General features: G+C 55.1%; 1 protein-coding gene across 1 annotated transcript in view; it reads right to left on the bottom strand.

Annotated features, from left to right (window-relative positions):
* CD5 (CD5 molecule) overlaps positions 1–17,910 on the bottom strand; it is a 19,932-nt gene extending 2,022 nt beyond the window's left edge. The window contains exons 1-8 of the mRNA XM_006911235.2: positions 17,847–17,910; positions 8,018–8,056; positions 5,526–5,828; positions 4,977–5,039; positions 4,375–4,707; positions 2,188–2,478; positions 1,394–1,519; positions 507–560 (exon numbers count right to left, since the gene is read on the bottom strand). Coding sequence (XP_006911297.1) covers positions 507–560; positions 1,394–1,519; positions 2,188–2,478; positions 4,375–4,707; positions 4,977–5,039; positions 5,526–5,828; positions 8,018–8,056; positions 17,847–17,904 — 1,267 coding nt within the window. The 5' untranslated portion in view covers positions 17,905–17,910. The remainder of the gene's footprint in view (positions 1–506; positions 561–1,393; positions 1,520–2,187; positions 2,479–4,374; positions 4,708–4,976; positions 5,040–5,525; positions 5,829–8,017; positions 8,057–17,846) is intronic.
* Between the last annotated feature and the right edge of the window lie 1,877 nt (positions 17,911–19,787).

Below are 19,787 nucleotides of genomic sequence, written 5' to 3' on the forward strand. Positions count from 1 at the left end.
GACAACACAGAGCCTTCTTAAAGGATGTGACCCTCGACTTGTAAAGGAGGGAAGAATGGGAGTCGGGGGAGGGGGGTGCTCTGGTTCCATCCATGAGAGAGGACGAAGGCTGGGGGTGGGGTTAGGCGGGCTGCATCGAAATGTGTTCAAACTGGCCTTTTAAGTTATTTCATGACAAGGGCATTCCGTGATAAAACTAGCTTGGCCGACCCTTCTTAACGTGTCCCTCTCTTTGGGGATGAACAAAGCAAAAATGCCCAACAGGGTTCTAATAAGTCCTGAAACAACCATGTCTAGTTTTGCTTAACTCATGGATTTCCAAGTTGATTTGGTCACGGAGTCCTCCTTTGTGAGCATCACCTGTTAACACCTGTTGGCAGTTACACCTTAGATGAACATGGCGGAGCTCAGAGGCCTCAAGCAGCCACTGACTCCGTGACCTCCTTCCTGAGCCTGGTGCACACTGGCTGGGGCCGAGGGGGGACCCTGATTCCGGGGACACTTACTGTTCTGGTTCATTCCAGTCGGCCCAATCCACTGGCGCTGCTTCTTCTGGCGAACTGGGTGACAGACAGGAAAGGCGCATCAGGGTGGGGGCGGGTGGAGGGAGTGGGGGGTTGTAGGAGTGTAGGAGGAGGCGGCAGGTGCTGCTGAAGGTCAAGGGGGAGGGGCCCTGCTGGATTCTGCCCTCTGAAGTCTTTGGGGGGACTCAGTTTTCTGACTTGCCTGGGAGGGAGCTGGACTTATCTAGTGCTAACGGAGCCAGCGTGGGAAAGAGGCTGGTTCTCCAGAAGTGACTGTTTAGGACCAGAATTAAGACCTGCGAAGGCGCTGGGGACCCAGCCAATATTGCCCACCTCTGGGCTTTCTCTTTTCAGCCCCTGTCATCTCACTTCCTTGTCTCTGAATAATTTTCTCCTCAGTTCTGCAAGACGAGAATAGCAACCTGCTGTAGTCACTAGGTGAGTAATCGCCCATTCGGTAGGTGAGGACACAAGCTCAGAGAGGAAGTGGCTCAATCGACATCATGTGCAGCTTGGAGCCAGGCCCGGGACACGTGTCCTCTGAGGTCAGAGGCCATGCTCATGACCCTCTGAGCCTGTCACCCTCTAAAGAATGGCCACATCTTCCCTTAGGCCTCCAGGGGGTCTCAGCTGGGCCCCAGGAGTGGGCGAATCAGGGAGGCTGTGATGTTTCTGATTTTCTCTTTCTGTTACTTTGGGCAGAAAAAGGCCAGTGGGCAGGAGACAGGCGGGGCCGGGTGGTGAAATAGGGCTGCCCTTGGCCCGAGCTCGCTGGTGGCGAGACCCCTTCTCCATGGGGCTGAGTGCGTCCCCTCCTAACTCCCCACACGGGGGCTTGAAGGGAAGGTGGTTGGGTCCCCTGTACCTACATTTCTTCACCAGCTTCCTGTAAGCGAGGGGACCGCACATGACCAGCAGCACAGCAAGAAGCACGAGGCCCAGGATGATGCTCATCACGGTGCTTGCGCCCGGGCCCGCCGGGTTTGGATCCTGGCCTGGGGGGAGGCAGAGGGGTCAGGTCAGTCCCACCCCATGGGTATCAAAACCATCCAGTCGAAGGGAAGCTGCGGGCCGGTGTCCCCGGGGATTCACTGGCGTGTGTGGAAGACAATTATCTGTCTGGCTGTTTCTCTACCCATCTCTAGAATTCTCTGCTACACATCCATTTATCTACCATTTATCATCTAGCAATTGACCATTCGGTTATCACTTGCCACTCGTATAATCAACTATTTAACTTTCTACCATTTTCCAGTTATAAGTGATCACCTTGCCATCATATATGACAATGTCTGATCCTATACCAACAGCCGGCCATCCATCCCTCCATTTCTCTCTTTAATGAGCTCTTCAGGTACCATCAGTATAGCAAATACGTAGCATCTATCCCTTGCTTTTCTATGTTCCATCCTGATAGAAAAGATGACAGAATGGAGTTCTATCATTCGTTAGCACCTAACAATTACGGCCACTTCCTTGAATGGCTCCCGCCCACAGCTGGCCCCCTCTCCTCTCATTTGCCATCTCTCCAAACTTTTCTGGGGTTCTGGGGCTCTGCATCTAGCTCCAAGGGCCTCTTCTTCGGAAACATGCTCACCGACGGGGTCTTAGAAAGAAAATCCAGGACTGCCCTCCGCCCACCATAGGGCTGTGGCCAACTTACATGTGACAGACACCCTCTTGCAGTAGGCTTTTTTCTCCTGAAGGTGGTGGCACTGGGACAGCTTCTCCTGGGGGCAGTAGAGCCCCCGGGAGGTCTTCTCGCTTTCCAGCACCCGGTAGGAGTGGAGGTCGCCACACTGCTGCTCCTGGCACACCTCTTCCCAACGCGCTGTGCTCTTGGTGGTGGGGCTGTCGCACAGGGCTTCCCACCGCTTGCCGTGGCGCACCTCCACGGAGCCTGTACACACACCACTGCCCCCGACCAGGCGGCTTTGCACCTTGGGCTGGAAATCTGGGGACAGAAAGCAGTGGGAGGTGAGGTGACAGGCTCGGAAGGAACTCCCTCGGCAAGGTGAGGACCCTGACGGGGGGCCAGCTCGCAGGGGTTTAGGCACCGCGTGAGACAGCCTTCCTTTCTGTCTTTCCTTCCCTCTGGCATCTTCCCTGGCACTTCCCCCATCTCTGGGCAACTGCCGGCAGCTGTCCTGCTCCTCACAGCATGGGCGCTCTTCAGCGATGAAGCTGGCAGGGTGGCGATGCCCGTCTGATGCCTGTCGGCGGCCACGAGCAGGGAGTGGCCCCGCCCAGGTGGAGCAGTGGAAAAGAGGCTCCATGTCTCTCTTGGAAACATTCTCTCATTCTCCCGCTGCTCCTTGGGAGGTGTGAGGGCTTCTCAGAAAGGGAAACTGAGGCCCGGGGATGGGAAATACCTCTGCACTGAGTCCCACATATCGCAGGTGGGACAGAAGCCAGGAATCTTGCTGTCCAAGCCCGGTGCCCTGAGGGCCAGGCTTCCATCAAAGGGGCCTGGTCCAACAGAGACCAGACATTCCTGTGTGTCAGCGTGGAGTCTGGGGTTCCACGCTCACGCTCGGTATAGAGGGAGCTGTGATCTCACCAGCTTTGGCCAGTTTCCATAGCAACATCCACCTTCAAAACCCTAGTAAGTCTTCTGTTTGGAACAAATGTCAACGGCCAGCCCCCTGGGTATGATTTGCTCTGTAGCCTGCAGGAGGGCTTTTAGACAGAGGGCCTGCCCTTCTCCCCTCATCAGGCCAAGAGGCCGTTGGGGGCTGCTTCCGCCTGGAGGGAGCAGAGTTGACTGATTCACACCAGGTGTCCAGCGGGCGTGGGCTGCAGGGCCCAGAGCTCCGCTTCCTGGCTTCCTGCACACCAATCGCTGAAATGCAGAACCTGATTCAGCAGGTCGGGGGTGAGGCCTGAGAGTCAGCCTTTCTAACCAGCCCCCGATGACATCTCCGGGACGACACTTTGAGTAGCTAGGGCTTAGGCAACAGGCTCTGGAGTGACCCTGCTTGAGTGGCTATCTCGGCTAGTGCTCTATGATAGTGGGCGAGAAATTTAACCTCTCAGAGCCTCAGCTTCCTCACCTGTCAAGTGGGGATAACGGTAGCACTCACCTCCGAAGGCTGCTGTGAACATGAAAACGCCCTGGAATGGTCCTCGGCGTGACGTATGACGTGTTAAAGTCTGGACTCCCCAGAACCCTTCTGCTGATAGGAGGCCCCTGTCCCCCTGAGGCAGGCTATGGTTTCTTTCCCCTGGGATTCTCCATTGATCCTGGTTTGGGGGCTCACAGACCAGCCTCATAAGCCTCCTTCCCTCAACCACACCAGCATCGCCAGTCTCTTCAAGTTGCCTGCCTGTGGCTGGGGAGCCTCTGCAGGGGGCCCTCGGGGGACCTGCTCTGGTCTCTCTCTGCCTGCTATGCCCCAGAGACCTCCCATCACTGCAACCACAGCTGTCTCTGGGATTTACAAACTCCCCTCCTGCAAGGCTTGTCACTCCCCAGTGCTCTATCCTGCTCTGGTCTTTGGCACGAGCCACAACCCCCACCTAGAAGAAGCCTTCTCTCCTTTGCTCCATCAAACCCATGAGACCTTGCCTCCTCCTGGAAGGTCCCGCTGACCCCACCTCCCCGTGTGGCGGCCGAGCCAGAGGTGCATTCGTGCTTGTTTGAGTTGCTTTGCAGAGATTCCCAAGGCACCAGGTATGAGTGTGGTCTCCCCGCCCCAGACCTGCCTCCCGCTTAGAGGCTGGCTGTCCGCCTCTGCCTCTCTCGTGTTCTGCATAGTGCCTCACGGGTGTGCTACATGCAGGGGTTAGAGGGAACATGTGGCGACTGACCACTGGGGGCAGCCGTGGGTCTTGGCCGGGTCTCGCTCACCAGAACAGACGAGGGCGAGGGCTTGGCCCCACTCCCAGGGCTGGGCTTTTCGGAAGCACTGCTCCAGGGAGGCGCAGCTTGCATTCTGGATCTTCCATCGAACTGGCAAGGGCTCGCTCTCCCCCGGCCCTTGTGTCCCCACTGCCTCGGCCTCCGGCAGGTGCTTCAGAAAGGAGCCACACTGGAGGGCCGCACAGATGAGGTCCCCCAGGTTCTGGGTTCTGTCTTGGTCCTCGTAGCTGATGGTACCACCCAGACTGCCACTGTAGAACTCCACCACGCCGGCGCACCGCAGGCCCCTGGGCCCTGGCACCAGCTGCAGCCTGGGGGGAGCTGGGGGAAGAGAGGGGATAGGCGTGTGGGTCTGTATGCTGACAGCCCGGAGGGGTACCCGCCTCGCTCCTGGGTCTTTGACTTCAACACCAGGACCAATGAATGACTAGCCGATGGCCCTGGGAAGTGGTGAGGTCCCAAATATTTCGCGGACGTCTTTCTCCTGAAACCGTCCATGTTTACCTGAAATTCAACCATACCTGGGCATCCTGTGGTTTTTAATTGCTAATCCGACACCCTACCCCCAGGGGGCCTCAGCATCCTCTTACCTGTGGGCTCCGGAGTGGTTGTGGGCGGTGGGCTTGTGGGAGGAGGAGTCGTCTTCCGTGGCTCTGCAATGGGACACTCTGATGAGGAAGAGGCAAGGGCCCCCAGGAGGAGAGGGGGTGGGGAGAACGGAAGGATGGAGAGGGCTGGGGCGACTGGCAGTGTTGAGAAGGACCTGGGACTCATGACGTAAGTACCACTTGACCCACGAAGCCCACTTGACCGACACTTTGTCTCTAAGCTTCTTGTGAGGTGGGTGGTACCAACCCATTTTACAGAGGGGAAAATGGAGGTTAAGAGGAGACAGTGAAGTCAGCGGTTAGCAGAACCAGGTCCTCGAACTTTTTATCCTTCTGTGCAAGTGCCAACACCTCCCCCCCACCAGTCTTCCCCTTCCAAGTCCCCACCAGTGTATGTTTTGGGAGGATGTAGTTGTAAATCAGGGACCCGCATCCACCTGCCTGCTCAGGCCCCGAACCACAGGCCCTGGGCAGCTTCCTCGGGGCTGACGCCTGAGCTGAAGGAACCCGTGTGACGAGCTAGTTACCCACCTAAGCAGATCAGGCCCAGAGGTTCCCTCTGGTTTGCCTTGCTGGAGTTGCAGCTGAAGGACCCCAGTGGTCCATTGCAGATGATATGGTTCTGGGGACTGTTGAAGTTAGGGAAGTGGCCGAGGTTCAAGGCTTCCCCACAGTTCAGCTTCTGGCAGAACTTGGAGGCCTGCTTGAGGTCCTTCCAGCGGTCTGAGCTCAGGCCCCAGCTCCGGCTGTCAACTGTGTGCCACGTGTCTCTGAGATGGACCTCCAGCTGGCCCTGGCACATTGAGTTGGAGCCGCTTAGTCTCACCAGGGACCCTAGGGATCAAAGAGGTAGCCGTGGGGGGTCATGCAGGGAAGGACCCTCCATGAGAGCCCTTCACTGACCACCCCCGACCTCTGTCTGAGCCCCCAACAACCAGCCAGGCACCCTTCCGCCCCACAGGTTGCCTGCCTTGACCTTGCTCCTGTGAGCTCCTCCTTTGGGACACTGCAGAGACTTCCTGGAAGGGCTCAGGCTGGGGCTGCTCCTGACCCAGGCGGCCCCCCGAAAGCTGGGCAGGTAGGATGGGGCTCAGACCTCAGCAGAGAGGGACTCGGAGCAGTGGGCAAGGGGTCGTCGGCATGCACTGTGCAGCAGAGTTGCCCCAGTCCTGGAAATTCTGTCTCAACAGATCCCAGATGGGGCCTGGCATCTGTTTCTTTTCCTCTCTTTAATTGAAAATCAATTTTATTGAGGTACAATTTACATACAGTGGAAATGCACCCATTTAAGGGTAATCGTTCAAGGGAATTTGACAAGCGTGTACCCGATTGTAATCACCACCACACTCCAGACATAGAATATTTCCATCATCCGGAAAGTTCCCCGAATCCAGCCTCGGGCAGCCACTGGTCTGCTTTCTGTCACTAAATATTAGTTTTGCCTGTTCTAAAATGTCATTTAAGCGGAATCATTGGGCATTTTTGTTCGTTCGTGGGTTGTTTAGTCTGGCTCCGTGGCTGAGGTTTCTTCTGTTGCCGCAGGAATCGGCAGTTTATTCCTTTGGGTTGCTGAATAATGTTTCATTGTGTAGATGTGCTGCGGTTTATCCATTCGCCACGTGGGCTGTTTGCAGATTTGGGCTGCTCTGAACATTCATGTACCGATTGTTTTTGTGGGGGCACCTGTCCCTGTTTCTCTTGAGAGAATGGAAGTGGAATTCCTGGGTCATAGGTAAGGACGCAAACTTGTGTGATTTCCTAAAGCTCCACGAAGGAAAAAATAAGAATGTATGTTTGTTATTTGCATAAAGACATTCTGGATGGATATGCAAGAAATGAATAAATGTGGTTATTCTCCGGGGTGTTAGGGGGAGGGAAGGACCGGACAGGTAAGAGACAGAGATGGAAATGAGATCGTATATATGTTTCGTCTCTGAGCCAGGAAGCTGTGTTACTTATTCAAGAAAAGTATTTTTAAATGCGAAAAGGTTTTCTAAGTGATTCTGAGGTAGGGGTTTTCCCTGGTCAAGAGTTGCTGGTCAGGCTGCCTTTTTCTTCCCACAAATGAGGGCCCAGCACACAGGGCTAGGGCTGGCCAAGGTCCCTTGGCTAGTTAGAGGCCAAGGAGGCTCGTCCCCATACTTGACATCGACAGAAGGTTTGTGGCTTTCCCTCTAGCAAGCTGACTCACTGAATCCTCACCAGGGAAGAGGTTTTCTCCCCATTTTACAGGTGGGAGAAATTGGGGCTCAGGTTCTAAGCAAGTTTCTAGAGCTCAGATGCCATTGCAGGGCTCCAGGGCCCAGTGCAGGGCCTTCGGAAGGCCCCCTCTGCTTGCAAGGTGACTTCATGAGACTCTCCAGCCATATTTGTCCCCAAATATATTCAGCATGATGTTTTTTTCAGGAAATGTGAAAAAGAGAGCTCTGTGGTGAAATGAGTCTGGGAACTGCCGAGTTAAATGTTTAACAGGTTTCTTTGCTACAGGACTTCTCAGAGCCTTTACTAGGCTAGTGTTACACTGTCATTCTCCAGTGAGTGATGGGGTGCTACCCATCCTTTGTCCAATGTGTTCCGTGGAACCCTGTTTGGGAAACAGTAGCCTCTGGGATTAAAGCCCAACTTCAAAGGCAGGATATTCAACACACTTTACGATCTGCTGCAGTGTCTCTCTGCAGCCTCGGCAGCAAACATCTTCCACCAGGGAGCATCTGGCAGGACCAGGTAAGAAGCAGGACTTCGCGAGGTGCATTTACGGGCCAGTATGTTTTCTGTGCATGGCGAATGGGTCATAATAACACCTATCATGAGAACTGGCATTTGCAGGCAGGTGCCTGCACCTGGGCTTCTTAAACGTCGTGTGTGTTCGCGTGCACATGCGTGTGGTGGGGTTCTCTCTCTTTCTGGTGTGGGGTTCACTCTGGTGGAGGTGCCAGTTTCTTAATTGGCAGGACCCCCAACAAGCCGATGAACTCATAGCCCTGCTCCCCACCCTCCCTCACCTCTGCCCCAGACCTCCTTACCTGAGTCCAACCAGTTAAGCCATCCGAGGCAGGAAGTGACTGTGGAAAGGAGAGAGCAGGGTCAGAAAGTGAAGTCTCCCTCCCGCTTTCTCCACCCGCAGGCTGAGCAATGGCCTTTTCTGCCTGCCGCCATGATTGCGGGGTTCAGAAGCAGAGGTGTTCGTACTATGGTGGGTCATAAAATCAGTTTAGCGGGTCGCAACCATCAGGTTTTTTTTCTCGTTTTAGAATTTTACTTTCTAAATGTACATGCAGTAAAATGGATTTTCCTTTAGTGCATAATTCTATGAATGTTAACACATATGTAGACCTGTGTAATCATCACAGTCAGGCATGCAACGGTTCCATCACCCCCCAGATTTCCTCCTGCTGTCCCTTTGTAGTAATATGCAGTATTGAAAGCATCGATTAAAAAAATATATAGTCATGCAACCATCGACCTTTTAAAAAGTGAAATGGACCAGAATAGGGGTTATCAGAATGTGCCAGGCCTTTTGAGGCTAAAGACCACTTTTTGTGCATTAGGTTGCAGAGTAAAAACGTCCTGTGTGTCGCTTTCAATCAAGAAAGTTTGAACTCCATAGTTCTAGACAGCCATAGAACGAGCCGGCAAGGGCCTCCAAGATGACGTCGCTACTTTTTAGTATTCCCAAGACAGAATGAGAACGACAGCAATTTATCCAGAGAAGGAAATCGAAGCTCAAAGAGACTTCTATTCAGAGAGACTTCAAAGGCAGTGAAGCCACTTGGCAAAAGAGCCAAGACCACAGTCCCAGTGGAGAGGACTGGAGGGGACTGGCCTTGCTCTGGCCCAGCTCCTGCCTGGGCCCAGCCAGTAGGAATGAGGGTCATGTGGGACGTTCCGCCTCCTCCCAGCCCCGTCGTAAGAAGAGGGGGGTCTCTCAACAGAGCAGCCTGTGGCTAGCTCATCTGTGGTTGGGGTGGAGGTTTGATCTAGGTGGGGATGGGGTGGGCTGGCAAGCCTATGTGTCCTCAGAAGCCACCCTCTGTGTTCACCGCACGGCTTTGTCAGTCACAGATGACTGCCATCTGTCTGACTCCTGGACTGACTTCTCAACTGGGAGCTAGGGACAGCGCTGGGTCAGGGTGATCACGTTATGAAGTAAATGGCTGTGTTTAAGCTGCTTTTGAGAAATTGTTGCGGAGCGTTAAATAATGGGTATGTTTTTAAAAGTCTGCTCTTGCCCGAGCATTCTGAACCAGCAGTCGAATTTTAAGGGGGCGCGAGGCGCTTAGTTCTCCTGAGCCTTCATTTCTTCATCCACAGCATGAGGACAAAAATAGAACAAACTTTATGGTGATGCTGTGAGATGGAGCTGAAATAATAAATGTAAAGGGCTTAACATGGGCGGCCCATGTTCAGAGCTCAGAGCTGGTGTTACTGGTCGTGGCAGCGGCCAGGCCTGGGGCAGGTGCGGGCAGGACGGAGGCCTGCCGGGAGCTTCCCCAGTGGGAGGAATCCCCGTCCTGGGTGCTTGGAAAGCCAGGGCATAGGGTTCGTACTTCCCTTTCCCACTCGGGAACCTCGTATTCCCAAAGTCACCTCGGTCGACATCCATCATTAACAGAAACTACCAATTATCAGGCACCTTCCGTGTGCTCAGCACTTGGGTGGCCCCTGACAGATGGCATTGCTCACCTCCCACAGCTCCACAGTGTGAACTGAGTATGTTCACAGAATAGATGTTGGGAGAGGACAGGTGTCGCGTCCAGGGTGACGCTGCCAGCAACCGGCTAGGCCTGGCTTCGAGCCGTAGGCCTGCCCCCTAAACCCGTGCTTTCTACTTTCTGCCACCACTCGTACCTCCAAAGTGCTGAGTCTGGGGATGTAGAGATGAACACGACCTCGGCCCTGACCCAAAGGTGCTTGGGCCTCCAGACCCTGATGGCCCTAGGGGTAAGGACTGGGCTTGACCCTCCGGGCAGATGTCACACAGAAGAGCCCAGGACCTGCTCAGAGAGCACACTTGAGAAAGACTGACCAAGCTGGAGAATTGAGGAAAATTCTAAAAAAAAAAAAGTGCTCTGTTGAGAAAAGGCATCTATGTGTTCTCGGGCTTTGCCTCCCTCTGGGTGCCTGTCTGTCCTCAGCAGAGCAGTGCTTCCTGTCTTGTTCCTCCATCACCATCGTCATCACCGTCACCATCACCAGCACCATCACCATCACCATCACCATCACCGGCACCATCACCATCACCATCACCAGCACCAGCACCAGCACCATCACCATCACCATCACCAGCACCAGCACCAGCACCATCATCAACACCCTCATAATTCGCACAAGGCATTTTTACACATTAACTCTCAAGCCTCGCCACAGCCCTCTGGAACAGGTACTGTTGTTCTGATCCCCATTTTATAGATGAGGAAACTGAGAGAGATTAAGCAACCAGCCCAAGCAGCTGGTGAGCGCTGGGGTCAGGCCAGTTGGCACAGCATTTGCGCTTTTTGGCGGGTGGGCCAAGCCGCCTCCCTTTCTTTCAGAGGGATGGCTGTGGCCGCCTGCCGTGTTCCACTAAGTCGCGCATATTCTTGCTGTGCAAACCTGATGAAAGCCATGATTCTGTTCAGTCAGTGAAACATGCCATTTCCACGAACTTGCTGTGTGACCTTGGCAAGTTGCTCAATCTCTCTGGGCTCAGTTTCTTTGTCTGTAAAATGAGGAGGTTAGAGTCCGCGATGCCTCGTCTTTGTCCTGGTTTTAACGTCTATGGCCTAGAATCTTTTGTTCCTGAGGTATCTCAGTGGTGGCAGGGTGGGCAGAGGCGGATGATGAGACAGATGTGTGCCTGACCTGCAGGCATCCACGGTGCTTACTCTGTCTGTGCGGGGAGAGGTTCAGGTTTTGATTGCCCACAGCTTATTTTCATTCTTTTAGCTGCTTCGCTCAGAGGTCAGACCAATATCATCCTTCCCCTGAACCTGGCAGACTGTGCTGGGGGTCTCTCTGACCCCCTCCTAACTATAACCTACCCTTCTGGCCCCTGCCTGCAGCCTGAGGCCTGAGGCTCTGCTGCAGCAGAATCTGCAGACAGAAGCCTGGAGACCTGGTGACCACGAGGGACATGAGGCACAGAAGCATCATGACATTTCCTAACCCGCCATCCTCAACGACATGCCAGCAGCTGGGGCTGGGAATAAGAATTCTCTGAAGGCCCCTTCCTCCCCTCGCCAACCGCCCTTGGAAGCCCTGTGGTTTAGGGCTTAGACCGGCCACGTCCAGGCAAAGCTCAGGACCAGAGAGGGTTAGAAGGCCACGTGACCGGCTCTCCCTGAGCCCCTCTGTGTCATTTCTGCATTTGCAGAGATTTAATCAGTTTGACCCTGCCTGCGCCATGAGGTCTCTGTGAGGAGTTGGATGAACTCCTGAAAGCAGCTCCGAGGCATTTATAGGCTCATTCACACACACACACACACACCCCCCCCATCCTCTTACCCTCCAGCATTCCAGATGATTCTCACTTTAACTATCTCTACCACGACCCAGCAGGCCTCATTAGGCCATGGATGAGTTTTATTTATTCTGTGCAGTGTTTAACATTTGGGGGGCCAATTTTTTTTTAAGGATTTTTTTTGCTTTGTTTTGTTTTGCTTTCTAAAAAAAAATCCCAAGATCCAGATGTTTTTGAAAAATAGGTCGTTCTGGCTATACTGAGCCATGTCACCGCCAGCCCCAGGCAGTGGCCTGTCCCTTTTGATTTGCCAGCGCCCCTGAGGCAGCCTCCTGTCACCCTGCCCTGGGTCTGGAGAGCCCCAGCTTCAAACATAGGATGGTTTCTGCAGTGACACATGAGTTTTCACACTAGGTGGGTTTCTGCAGTGACACATGAGTTTTCACACTAGGCGGGATGCGTCAAGATTACAAATAGCCTCCTTAGTCATTCAGGTCAGGATTTGCACAGAATGTTTGCCAGAAATTTACAAATTTGGGGTGGGGGTTGAAATTGCAGAGGAACATTTGCAAGCTTGTATGATCAGTACCACTGTACAGTACTCAGCGGAGCCAGGATTTGTAAAGCCCAGGCTGGCCCACCTCTGACATAGGCCCTGCCTGGGTCCACGGGCACCTGCCCTGGCAGCCCCTCTACACAAGGACATAGAGGCCAGGACATGGCCTGCTGTGGGTCCGCCCGGCACCCAGATCCCGGAGCAGGGAGGGAGGGGACATTACTGATGATTGCAACGGCAACAGGGAACACTGACTGAACTCTTAGCCCATGCAGATCCCAGGGCGGGCGAGGGGTGGTCACGGAAGACCTTGTGTCAATCCCGACAGCCTCGTCCCACGGGGGCTGCCATCTCTATACCCCAGAGAAGGAAAGCGATGGACTGATTTTGTGTGGGTTGAAGTCAGATGGTCTGTTTTTCCATAAACAACGATCCCCCTAGTAGTCCATGAACTTCTCATTGATTTACAGCGAATTCCGTATGTCTGACCGCCTTTGGGGGCATGCTGGTTCTCCTTCCTCTCGTCTCTGGATGATGGGCTGCCTCAGAAGGTCAGGAACCCCTATTTCCAGAACTGACACTCGTCAGGGAGCCCTGTCCAACCTGTGTCTGTATCAGGGCGTCAGAGAGACAAAGATCACAAGGGCCTAAATTCTGTTTCTCAGCCAGAGCCCACAGATGAGGAGGCTGGTTTATGATTAGGGGCCTTTTTTATGGCAGAACACGGCAGAGAATCGCACTGGGCTCACACCAGGACAGCCTGGGGGCTGGAGCCCCAGAAAGGACAGCGGACTGGGCCTCTCATCTCTGTCGCCCGGGGCACGCTCCCATGAGCGGATAGCAAGCAGATCGAGGCAGAATGGCCTTCTCGGTTTAGCTTGTCATTGTACTCTCTCCCTGGTGGCCTGTTGTCTCTAATTGAATTTGCCTGTGTTTCATGCCACATATGTGTCTCCATCGTCACAGTGACAAGCCTGCTTTTTTGCTCAGAGCTTCACATATCCCAAAGCTCTGTCACATACAGGGGCTCATTCTTTCTACCCACGGCCCTGTGTAGAAGCGATCATGCTTCCTCCCAATTTCGGATTAGGAATCCGAGGTTCAGAGAGGCTGAGTGACTTGCCCAAGGTCGCACAGCTCGCTGGTGGCAGAGTCAGAGCAGAAACCCCATCCCTATCACTTGACAGGGCCCCGTGGGAGTCGACCATGGGGGGATCCCAGAGCCTGCTCACCCTGCGGTACAGACAGGGGAAGCTGAGGCTGAGGAGAGGGCAGGCTCACTGTGGAAGCCTCTGTGGGGAGTCTGTGGTGGCGCATAGGACCCTGGCTATGCAAACTGCCACCTGTTTTCTATCTTGTTCCTACCACTCTTCCCAAGCCCCCAGGGAGAAGGGAGTGTTGAGGTTCCCACGAAAGCCATGAGAGTCCAGTCCCTTAAGGGTGCTCAGCGATGACGATGGTGGTAATGGTGATAATCGTAGTGACAGGGTAAGTGACACGGGGCCACGGTCCCCTATTTGCAATTGAAAATCCAAATCAAAAGTCTTCCTAACGGGCATCTGTAGTCCTTAGGGGTCCCTCTGAGCGTGTAAATTCACGCCTCACTGCAGAAGTGGGAATGGGTTTCATGAGGGGGTGTTGCCGGAGACCTCGCCGGCCGTTACGAGCACACGGCGCATGCACAATTTACCCTCTTCGATCTGAAAAGTTCTGAATTTTCTGGAACGCATCCGGCCTGGGGTTCAAGATAGGGGCCCGTGGCCCTGGAGAGGTGAGAATGATCATTTCTCTCGAGGACACGCGGCACGCTTTCTCCTCCGCTCAGGTCAGCGGCCAAAAGGCCCAGGCTTCAGTCCTCGGGGAGGCCCCGCAGCCCCTTCCCACCAGCCCGCGTGCTGATGGCTGCTCTGGCAGTCCTCCCCAGCCCCCGCATGGCACGCTCACTCCCTCCCTACCAGTATTTGCTCACACATCATCTTCTCCTGAGGCCCACTGTACCCTCCCAGGTACAGCACGCCCCCCAGTGCTCCCAACCCCCCAACCCACACCACTCATGACTCTGAGCACCCCTACAATCACTGGCCCACTTGGTCTCTCGTCTCTCTACCCATCGCACCCAGACTACTATATCGGTCACCAGGGCCGGGGGTTTTATTGTCCCCAGCACTTAGAACGGTGCCTGGCACATCGTGGCTGCTCAATAAATACTTGCTGTCTGAATGGACGAATGAATGAATTAGATTTAGTGACTGCAGTTATCCTTTGAGGCAGGCACAGCGGTTACCGCATGTTATAGATGAGACAGCTGAGACTCGGAGAGGTGTTCTTGTCATTCGTGAGTGGCCAGGTCGACATCGGAGCCAGATCTGTGCTGCTGTAATCCCCACAGGCCTTCACGCATGTGCGTACGACATTCATGCACCCTCGACACACACGGCACGAAGCGCACTGCACACGCACTTGCTCACACACCCGCATGCATGTATCCACGCGCACACACAGTGGGTGTTCAGTCAGTTTTGCCAGGTGGAGGCGAAGGTCTCCCCTGGTTGCTGGGGGAAAATCCTTCTGAACTGCCGGAGCAGAGTAATTAGAAGGGCCAGTGCCAGCCCCTCAGCCCTCTGGTCCCTCCATTCATCGCTGGGGCTGCTGGGGGCCTGATCCTTTGTGCCCAGAGCTAGCAAGGGCCTCAGTCTCTACAGCCTGGGAGGGTGGGCTGGGTGGCTGGCTCGCAGCTGGAGCCCTTACGCCCCTCCTCTATTGAGGACGCCCAGCTCCCCAGTGAACTTGGTCACTTATCGCAACCACTGCTGTTTCCTTGGTTGCACTCATCACAATATTTGTAAATATTTCTGGTGCTCGTTTACTTCAGCCCTCTGCGGGTCTCCTCTGTTAGCCTGGTACATGGTACCGGATCCATGACAGGAGGGACTCAGCTCTTATTCACTGCTGTATCCCCAGCGCTTTGCACAGAGCTGGACACGTAGTAGATGCTCGATGAATATTTGTTGATGAATAAATGAATAAAGGAATAGTCTGTGCAAAACTGTTGGGGAACAGCAAGATTGCTGGCAAGTCCTGCCTCACCTAGTTTCTCGCTGACTCTGATTGTAATAATAATAATAATAATTATTATTATACCACCAAGTCCTCATGGAGGCAAAGGGTCTCTGCTATTATTATTACTAATGCTTGATGACTTACTTTACTATATGCCGACATTCTTATTAAAGCTCTACATGTATTGATTCATTTAATCCTTATAAATCTCTGTGAGGCAGGCCCTATTATTATTTACATTTTGCAAAGGAGAAAACTAAAGCTTATAGATCATTCCAAGGTCGCCCAGCTGGCAAGTGGCAGGCCAAAATTCAGACTGCAGAGTCCATGGCTTTCTTAGGCCCCAGAGCTGGCTTCTGGGGTCCCAGCGACTGGGCCTGACCCAGTGTTGCAGGGGTCAAGGCCACCTTCCCGCCCACCCCCAGCAGGTGAGCCTCAAGCAGAGGGGAGCGACCGTGAGAAGCCATGGTCACTGCCATCCCAGGGACGACGTGGGCATCTTTTGCCCCAAAGGTCCCCAAAGTCACAAGCACAGCCCCACAGGCCAGCCAGGATGCCGCAGCATCCCTAGGGCTGTGTAGGCGAGGCATCTCTTCTTGGAATGGCTCGAAGGGTGTCTGGGGTGTTTGCCCGCAGCCTGAGCCCTGGCCCTTGACATCGCCTGGCCCTTGGTGGCCGCATACTTGCTGGCAGCCGTCGTGTCCTGCGGCCATTTTCCTATTCTTGAGAGTGACTACGGTGGGGCTTTGCTCTTAGCTGAGGGTACAGAGGGGCCTCCCCGAGAGCAGAAGTGCTAGGCTGGGGTTGGCTCTGCTGTCCACTAGCTGCTGCTCCCTGAGTGGGACGGTCGGCTTTCCCAGACCTCAGTTTTCCCCGACGTAAAGGTATCATGGAGCTTACCGAAGAAAATGGCTTTAAAGGTGTTTTGTAAACTGTGACCCACCGAGCAATGAGAATGTTTATTACCCACCAGCACACACACACACACACACACGCACGCACACATATGCACATGCACACGCACACACTGGGAACCATGTGCTCCTGCGGTTCCAGATGGTTCCTGTCATATTTGGGGTGAAGGTGCTGCCCCGAAGTCATCCTGACTCTGGGCTCTGTTGGGCCAGAGGATCTGCGTGGTCCTGCTAGCGTCCAGGTGGGAGGCCCAGGAGCAGGACCCGCGGCCCCGCACCCAGCTGGGAGCTTGGCTACACGCAAATGCACACACTGGGAACCATGTGCTCCTGCGGTTCCAGATGGTTCCTGTCATATTTGGGGTGAAGGTGCTGCCCCGAAGTCATCCTGACTCTGGGCTCTGTTGGGCCAGAGGATCTGCGTGGTCCTGCTAGCGTCCAGGTGGGAGGCCCAGGAGCAGGACCCGCGGCCCCGCACCCAGCTGGGAGCTTGGCCAGCCCTGCTGCCCAGTGTGGTCAGAGGCCACGGGAGGGGAAGGTGGGGGTTAAGGGCGTGGTGCTGACTCCCCAGGGCCCAGGAGGCCACAGCAGCTCCTCAGGAGAGTCCTGGGAGGCAGCCAGGGGCCCGTCTCTAGGCCTCTGTCCTGGGGACACAAGGCATTTTTGTACCTCTTGCAGTTCCGTGTAAGAGCAGCCATGTGAACATGTGTGCACATGTGCCATTGTCACATGCACAGGGGACAGTAAGCCTACATTTGCAGGTATGTCTGGCCCATGAAAACACACATACACACCTCTCATGCACGCACACACAAACGTACGCACTTGCTTGCACACACATTCACACTTACACCTGCACGGCGGCTTCTCTAGGAGAGACCGAGGGTCCCTGCTCAGGCAGGCAATCTCCCCTGAGACCTTTCTGTCCTGCCTGAGAAGCCGCGAGCTCCCTCCTGTTCCCACCCATTTCCATCCTCTCTCCCCTGCCTCACCTTCCAAACCCTTGAGAAGCGGTCGGCTCTCACCCAGGTCACCCCCCTGCATTTTATAAGTGGGGAGATGGAGGCCTGGAGAGGCTCGAGGACATAGCCGAGGTCACGCTTGGACAGGTTTGGGACCCAGGGCTCAGGCCAAAGTACACACTGCCGTCTCTCCTCGCCCTCCCCCCGGGGGACCCACGAACCTCTCCACGGGCCAGGGTCAGCGCCCCCCCCAGCAGCACGGCTCTGCTCCTGAGCTAGCGCCCCAAGTCCTTGGGAATGAAGGACTGCCAGCTTCCCCCACGTCCTCCAGCAAACTGGAAGCTCCAGGCCGTTTCCGTGGGGGGCCCTGGGGACGTGCCTGGAGTGAGAGCAGACCCAGGGTGTGCTCCCAGCCGGCCAGGCGGGCTATCAGGAACTAAGGCGTGCATCTTGTCTTTGACATCTGCTTAGCTGCGTTCTCAGAGACGGTTCCCACCCTGCCTCAGCCACTCTGCCCAGAGCATCATCAGAACTGTCCAGGAGACGGCGATTTTCCCGTCCCCAGAGGCATCCAAGGAAAGGCTGGACAATCACGGGGCAGGGGGGATGCTGCAGAGGGAAGCCCTCTTCTCATGGGGGCTGGACGACTTGGTTTCTAGGCTGAGAGTCTGATTTAGCATAGAATTCACCTGAAATGGTACAGTAAGGCCACCAACAGGGCAAGAGAGAAGCAGAGTTGGGGCACTGGGGGTGGGACAAGCAGGGCTGAGAGCCGAGCTGGGGCTGGGAGCACAGACAGAGATCTTAGTAGCCCCAACCTTCCATGATGCTCCAGAGAGGTGACATACAAGCCCCAGAGCCAGACCAAGGGAAGAACTGCCATTTCCTCCTTGCACCCCGAGCCCTTTTAGGGGTACTCACCCAGCACCCCCAGCAGGTACAGGGCAGCCAGCAGCGGTTGCTGAGACCCCATGGGCATGGCCTCCGTCTGTGTCAGCCCTCGGCAAGCTCAGCACCCGTGGGTGAGGCTGTCTGGCCCCGTGTCTCCCTCTCTCGGGGAGGCGGGGGGTAGGGAGGGGGCGGGGCAGGCAGGCTTAGGCAGGGGTGGAACCGGGGAGCAGGCAGTGTGGGGCCTGCGTCACTCGTGTTTGAAGTTGAACTGTCAACTTCCTCCTGGTAAAACCACTTGTCCCAGTTCGAATGGCGGGCCTGGCTTCTGCCAGCTTCCTGCCCGAGGTGCCCAGGGCTAGGGTGGCGTCCTGACCATGCCATCCTGGGCCAGGACCCCGCTGAGAGCAGGCCTGCGGAGATCGAGAGGCCTGGGGACGAGTTCCTGAGGCAGAGGTCCCACCCAGACGGTGCCGAGCTGTGCCGGTGGTGGGGGGTGGGGGTGAGAGGCGGGAAGAAAGGAGCACAACTCTGGTTCATGCTATAGGCCCAGTGACCAAAACCCAAATGACACTCTTCGCCTCCCCTTCTGGAGACAGGGCGGGGGTCTGAGGTGAATCCCCACAGGTGATATTTAACCAGCAAGCACAGGCAAGGGCTCCTCCACAAATGCTGGGCCTCTGTCAGAGTGTGCGTGTGTGTGTGCATGTGTGTGTGCGTGTGTGTGCACGTGCGATCTCCATGCCGATGTTGCTCCCAGACGGCTTGGAATCCACCTCTGGCCTGTTGAGAAGGGGCAGGGTCGCTGGATTCCTGCAAAGTAAATGGGGGAGGCCTGAGACAGGAGAACTCCAGCCTCCTGGGGCGCAGCACACCCCGGACGGGTTAGACTGAGGCCAAACCCAGGCTTCTTAGGGCTTCTTAGGGCTTCTCTGGGCCATTCCAGGCAGGCACGGGGACAGGAGGCAGCTGAACGTGAAGGGTTGGAGGGCAAGTGTCTGAGTCAGCCTGCCAGGGGCACCTCCCCTCCCTCCCTCACCCCCAGCAGCTCCAGGTCTTTCAGGGCTGATGGGGGTGCAGCTCTTTGTCCCGAGACCAATCAGATTGTCTTAGCAGCTGCCGGAGAGCACCCCCTTAACTCCCCAGCTTTCAACGTTCCCCAGTGTCAGCTACAGGAGGCCCGAGGGATTCAGACGCTTGAATCATTTCACCAAAGGGAAGAACCGAGGCCTGGGATCAGGACGGAGGACCCCAGAGTCTGCGTGATTGGGGGCCACGCCCACCACCTCGTGCAGGATTCTGATGCCTCCTGCCCTCCTCAGAGATAATACCACCCCAGCCTGCCACCAGCCCTTCCTGGCCCTGCCCCCTGCCCTCGCAGCCATCCTTCCTGTCCCCTGACTCGGGAATTACCAGACTTTGCATTCATTTGTTCATTCGTTCATTTATTCACTCATTCATTCATTCATTCAGCAAATCTTCACCCCTGGCCGAGCACCAGGGACAGAGATGGATGATCCCTGCCCTGCTCTCACTCCAAGGACCCCCCTGGTGATTGTTCTCCTGGAGACTGGGTGTTTAGAAAGCTTTTATTGGTCACAGTAACTGAGAGTATTAAGTGGCCCATCATAGCCCCTTTACCACATTTGGTTCACAAAAGTGCAGTTTGAAAGGGAGAAAGGATTTTATTGAGCCTCTGAGTAAGACAGAGGTGTGGTGTCTTTGCCTTCCCAAGCATCACGGGAAGTGGGTGGAGTTTTCCATTTCACGGATGAGGAAACTGAGGCTCAGACAGAACCCCGCTTGGCCTGGCAAAACTAAGATTCGAACCCACGTTTCTCTCAATTCACAACTCTTGCCACTATCCCCACCCCCACTTAACAAAAGCAAAGAAAACAGACAAAAAAACTTGGCTTTTTATTTGATCTCAGTCTTCAGCATAGGCAAGATTATGGTTTCTAATTTTTGTTTGTG

This window comes from Pteropus alecto, unplaced genomic scaffold (assembly GCF_000325575.1).
Source record: "Pteropus alecto unplaced genomic scaffold, ASM32557v1 scaffold43, whole genome shotgun sequence".
NCBI classification, from domain to species: Eukaryota; Metazoa; Chordata; class Mammalia; order Chiroptera; family Pteropodidae; genus Pteropus; species Pteropus alecto.